Genomic DNA, 6,194 nt, shown 5'->3' with positions numbered 1-6,194 from the left:
TGAAAATATAAGAGGCTTACTTCAACATCATCGGATCCAAGATAAGTAGATAAAACTATAAGCTAGAAAAGTTACATTCTTTCTTTCCTTGCTGTATAATTTCAATGAAATGTAGCTTAATAATTTAAACCAAAGTACATAACAAAGTCAAAATTTTGTGAAAGAAGCAAAATTTATGTCTTCAAGGAAATTCAACCAAGGATTTCTATCATCAATTAGCCTTACGTTATTGGTATTAGTAAAAAAATTGGCAATCAAGCTTAGAATGACAAACCATTATACTGTATTTTCTCTGTGCAAACACTCTTTTCAATGTTCATATATATATATATATATATATATATATTATATATATATATATATATATATATATAATGTTCATATAATCCTCATAAAACCTAGGAATTCAACCGAAAAAAACCAAAAAAATAACAATCAATAAAAATCAAAAAATATTCAGAAAACCTAGAAATTCTACCAAAAAATAAAACAAAAAATAAAACAATCAATTAAAGTCGAAAAATATTCAGAAAACATAGAAATTCAACCCAAAAAAACCTTTTAAAAAATAAGCAATTAATAAAAATCGAAAAATATTCAAAAAGCTAAATAACCCAGAAACCCTAACCTCGAATTTCTGATTTTTGGTTCGAAATTGATTCGAATTTGTTGTTGTTGAAGACGCACGCACATCGAATTGATTCAAAATAGACGCACCTAGAAACCCTAACCTCAAAGAGAGAAAGAGAAGGAGATTGAAAGAGAGATGAAAGGAAAGGGAAAGTGGCGGTTATAGAGATCGAAGGAGAGAGAAGGAGTTTGAGGAAAGTGCTGAGAGAAAGCTCAGAAGCCCCTTCAATGGAGAAATTCGAGTACACTTCAATGGAGGAGAGAGAGAGGCAGATCAGATGAGAGAGGAGGAAAGATCGAGGAAATGAAAGCAAGAGAAAGAAAGAGTATATCCGTTTTTTTATTTATTTTACAATAGATTTCGCACCGGTTCGAACCGAACCGATGCCAAATCCCTTTCTCCCTTTTTTTTTTTAAAAAAATATCTTTTTTATTTGGCACCGGTTTGAACCGGTGCCAAAAAGATAATTTGCCACCGGTTTGGCTGGAACCGGTGCCAAAAGCTTGTTTTTCAATCCCGCCCGTTTTTTTAACCACCGGTTTTGCCAAAGGTGGGGTGCCTTTGTCATTTTTTCTACTAGTGCATCAATAAGGAGAACGCAAAGCGATGTCTCGGAGTTGCAAATGTACTTGAGTTACGACTTCACCAAGGGCATGGACGAAGATGAGATAAACAGCCTCGACCTCCTTGTATGGTAGAAACAACAAAGCTCGAAGCATCCAACTTTGGCGGCAATGGCACGAGACATTCTTGGTATCCAAGTCTCCTCCGTTTCCTCCGAACGAGCTTTCAGCGCATCTAGGGGGGTCTTAGATGATAGAAGAACAAGTCTAAAACTTGAACACTTGAAATGTGTGTGTGTTTCAAAGATCGGTTGGATGCTGAAATTCGCTCACAAGACCGTACTTACGCTGACAACGACAACGATGACGGAACCTCCGCTTCCGACCGTTCAGGTTCGGCTAGTTCCCAATCTATTCAACTAGTCGACGACCTTGAACGCGAAGACGAAGAAGAAGATGAAGAAGAACATATGAAGAACTATAATTAGATTACATACTTCTAATTATAGACAATTTTTGTATAATATCCTTGTACGAAATCATTATCATTGTACGATTTTTATCATTATTACTTATTAGATTAATATCAAACATTTATACTTGAGTTTTTTTTTTTTTTTTTAATTTTTTTAAAAAAAAATAAAAAATTATATCTTCCAACATTAAGAAGTATGTATTTATTTGTAATATTCAAGTAATAATAATATGAACTATGCATTAATCACATTCAAAGAATCAAAGTCCAATTTACTCTTTTTTTTAGCCATTAAGATTTGAAATTTTCATCTTCTCCGTTAAGAAAATAAAAAGTAATATAAACAAAATAAGTTAATAACTAATTAACTATAATAAATAATAAAATAATAAATTATAATAACAAGTATAATAATTAAATAAATAAATTATAATAATAATAAGTAATAACAAGTATAATAATAAATTTAATTATAAATTATAATAATAAGAAGTAATATTAATAAGTAATAACAAGTATAAAAATAATAAATTCTAATAACAAGTATAATAATTAAATAAATAAATTATAATAATAACAAGTATAATAATAAAATAATAATAAATTTAATTAATTAATTTATAATAATAAGAAGTAAACTTAATTACTTAATTAAAAAAAAAAACTGAAGATTTGAAGAGGCACATGGGCTGGCCCAGCACGGCACGCCCGACACGTGGGCCGTGCTGTGCCGTGGGCTGGCCTGGTGGAAATGGAGGCACGGCACGGCCCGCCGCCATGGCTGGTCCGCCAGGCACGGCCCGGCCTGCTGCCCACCTATTTTCACAACCATCTTGACCGTTTCGCCCAAAAAATTGACACTACAGAGACTGAAGCCCTGAAAAGTTGAAGGAAAGTCGAATAAATCGCTGGAATCGTCCGAGTTCAACCGAGTAACCGATTGTTGCAGCCATGGCAGGTGAAGAGAGAGAAAGTAATATGGGGGAACCCATGGAATGTGTGGCATCCCCTAACAATTCTCAGCAAACTGGTATTATTATTATTTTTTTTTTTATTTTTATTTTTATTTTTTTTTTTGTTTTTAACTCGCTTCTTCTTTTCTTTGTTTCCTTTGATTTATTGAATTTCAATTTCTATGAATATTTCTAAATTTGTAATCGCTATATTCAATTCAATTTGTCAATTTTGTTGTTGGGTTTTGTTAGTTACAATTGATTTGGCAAGCTTGACAGTATGAAGCACTGGATTATAAAACCCTAATTTAGTTAGTATCCCTCAAATTTTGTGAATTTTAGATACCAAATGATGACAATAGGGAAACTATACTTTAAAATTTGAATTTTTTGGCTCAATTTAATTATGAGCAATTTTATGAGGGTGTGGTCGTGTGGAATTTTTTGGAACTATGCTTAATTGATTGTGGTGGGGATATGTAGCAATTGATATTGGCGATAAAATGGGTGTGGAAATTATCTAACTTTGATTGATTGCTGCCGGAATTTCAGTTTCCGATGATGATGAAATAGATTACTCCATCAAACCCGAATTTTATGATTCTGATCTTGATGACAAGGATGAGTTATGGGTGGCTAGAAAAAGGAAAGGTCCACGAACAGACGCCGTGCTCAGCTGTCCTGCTTGTTTCACCACTCTTTGCTTGGAGTGTCAAAGGTATGCTGTTAGATCCCTGAATCATGGTTTTTGTTCCGGCGTGTTTTGGTGGGAAAACAACTGTGTGATGAAGTCTTGATTGTTAGAAGTTCTGTGCAAGATTTTTCAGCTTAGAATTTCGATTTGAAAAAACCTCTAGATCAATGCTGTCTGTCTATTCCATTTAAATACTGGACATTCAAGAGGAAAAATACAGAGTTACTTGATAGTTGATAATATAGCATTGTAAGTAAGATGCAGAAACCAATATGATGTGGCTGAAAGAAAAGAAGAATAATGATTCTTAAACTTGTAAGCATCTTTTTTTCCCAGGCTTGTTTAACACCTCAATGGGCTTATTATACCAATCCTTGCAATGAAGGATATCTTCTATCCAAACATTCCAAAGCTTTATACATGAAATAGTTGGAGGGTATCAAATTTATCATCTCGTTATCTTTACTAATTTTTTCATGTATCATTATCAATCCCTCATTAAATTGCTGATAGCCTTTTGAAATTTTTTACATTTCATGGTCATCTTGAAAATGCAGATTTTAGGTAACACTATACTCTGTATATTTGAAGTTTGTGAAACCAAGCTACTCTAATCAATTGAGATTTACACGGGCTACTATGTATGATGCAAAGACATAAAAAGCTTAATATTTGTCAAGAAGCAAGAAATTATCTAGAATTTCCACTTAAGTCGGAAGGGAGAGAGAACTTGCTCCATACAAAGTATATTAGTAGAGAAATCCTCTTGTTGTTCTAGACTTCTAAAGAAGTGTGTTGCCATATTTTGTTGTAATCAATCTTAATTTGCCCTTTAAGAGGTTAGGAAGAGTATAAGTATGCAATGTATTCATCTTATGTTACATTATATAAAAAAAGTTAAAACATTCTGTTCCCATAGGTATTATTGAAGACATCCTTAGTTATATTTTGCTATCCTATTTACTTTTCTATGCTGAGGGAATACACATTCATACTGCTGTAAATTATTGTACTCCCTAGCATTTGCATCATCCTTTTTGAAGTGATTAGTAAAATGGTCTTGATACGGCTATATAAAACCATACTCGTACATGATTTAGGCATGACTAATGTCTAATGCAATGGTTGCAAGTAATTTTGAGCTCACTTCTTTGTTTACCAGACATCAAGAACATTCCCAGGTAGACATGTCCTTTAACATGTTTCGCGTACAGTAATGCGTTTATAGGTATAAACTCAGAGCTCCCATTGGTTATGAATATACAAGTTATTTTTGAGAATGCACTAGTGGTTGTCAAGAGTGGCATTAAGGATACGAAAATAGGATTTGGACTCGACAATATTTGCCTAGAAAATACAGTGATGGAAGGTCATGGAACACCACAGTTACTTTTAGAAATGGCATAATGTGAAAAGGCATAGACATGATTTTTTCTTATTGTCTTTCATTATAATTTTTTATTAGAGATAGATCATTTTCAGGACTTCCACCTTTAGCTTAAATTTAAGCTTTTTGACTGTGCTGGTTCTCTTGTATAGTAATAAGGCCAGAGCATCTTGAGCGCAACTCCGGCAAGAGCTGATTGCTAACAATAATAAAGTGCAATTTCTCAGTGCAAAGAGCATTTGCACGAGTTGATAAAACTATTGATTATCATCCTTTGGTGTAATTTGATGAACCGGCGAAGAGTGGAAGAGTGGAATCATAGCGAGGTTAAACGAGGTAGAGGAGACCAAAAATGACTTGGTTGGAAGGAGTTAGGAAGGATATGAAGCATATGGATTTGCATGAGAATGAGGTATTTGATCATAAAGGATGGAGGAGGAAGATTTTAGTGGATGACTATACGGAATAATTACTTTTGGTTCATGTAGCCGACCCCACTTATGGGATTAAGTCTTTGATTGATTGATTGTTGTAATTTGATGAACATATTAATTTTATGTATGCAAGTGTATTCATTGGCAACTAGGATGTCGTGTTTTGTTTATGATCCCTTCTGTGCATGAATTTTGCCAAGATGTTCTAGCATCTTATTGAGAACAGTTGTTTTGGTTTTCCTTGCAGGCATGATATCTACCTGACCCAATACAGGGCCATGTTTGTAACTAACTGTGTAATTACTGCCAAAATGGTTTTTCCACAAGGAAGCAAGAAACGGAGAAAGTATAGGAAGGCTAGAGAGCCTGTGGAAGCTGAAGAAGCAAGTTCGACTAGTGTTGAAGCAGTTAGGCAAGTTTGCTGCTCAGTTTGTTCTACAGAGGTCGGAGTTATAGACAAGGATGAAGTTTATCATTTCTACGACGTTCTTCCAAGCGAGTCTTGAGTCCTACCAAAACATCTCCTCAGTTTATTTCATGGAAAGATCCAGGTCTTAACTGCCTGTAACTCCTTGTGCTGAATCTGCTGAGTTACTTTTTCCGCCTGTTTTAGATCAAATGGCTCTCCAGTTAGATGGCTAGTTAATAATGCAATACCAGCTTTCATCTTCCGGTTTATTTTGTATATATTCTTCTTTCTAATGTCCTATAACAGGTGAATTGCTTCTAAAAATCCTCCTGTTCCAAAAACCCATCATTACCGTGAAAGAATATTTTGCTGCTGAGACAGCTTCGAATCAGTTCCATATTATACATTCCTCTGAGTAGAGTTCTTGAGTATTTTTCCCTGGTGGTGTTATAGAAATCTAGATACGAGGTCAGGGGAAATATGAAAGTGAGATATAAGCTATTAAAAATAAAAGTAATTACAACTTATGCAGCTGGTTTAAAGCAATATGCTCGATTCTTATATTCTTATCTCAGTTGATTGCCTACAGGTATAAAAGATAAGGGTAAATTCAACAATTGTCTACTGATAAATTAGTAGACAAAGTAT

The 6,194-nt window shown here is 34.0% G+C and overlaps 1 protein-coding gene across 1 annotated transcript; it reads left to right on the top strand.

The window, feature by feature from the left end:
- The first annotated feature begins 2,369 nt into the window (after positions 1–2,369).
- Positions 2,370–5,941, top strand: LOC110716310 (E2F-associated phosphoprotein-like). Its single transcript, XM_021894922.1, has 3 exons — positions 2,370–2,699; positions 3,175–3,340; positions 5,385–5,941. The coding sequence occupies exons 1-3, from the start codon at positions 2,621–2,623 to the stop codon at positions 5,641–5,643; spliced, it is 504 nt and encodes a 167-aa protein (XP_021750614.1). The 5' UTR covers positions 2,370–2,620; the 3' UTR covers positions 5,644–5,941.
- The last annotated feature ends 253 nt before the right edge of the window (positions 5,942–6,194 follow it).

This window comes from Chenopodium quinoa, unplaced genomic scaffold (assembly GCF_001683475.1).
Source record: "Chenopodium quinoa cultivar QQ74 unplaced genomic scaffold, ASM168347v1, whole genome shotgun sequence".
Classification (NCBI taxonomy): Eukaryota; Viridiplantae; Streptophyta; class Magnoliopsida; order Caryophyllales; family Amaranthaceae; genus Chenopodium; species Chenopodium quinoa.
Note: the sequence above shows the minus strand (reverse complement) of the source record. Positions and strands in the feature narration are given on the sequence as shown.

Coding starts and splice junctions, on each gene's coding strand:
- LOC110716310 (XM_021894922.1), top strand. CDS start 2,621: ATGGCAGGTGAAGAGAGAGAAAGTAATATGGGGGAACCCATGGAATGT. Junction 2,700..3,174: donor TAACAATTCTCAGCAAACTG/GTATTATTATTA, acceptor CCGGAATTTCAG/TTTCCGATGATGATGAAATA. Junction 3,341..5,384: donor CTTTGCTTGGAGTGTCAAAG/GTATGCTGTTAG, acceptor TTTTCCTTGCAG/GCATGATATCTACCTGACCC.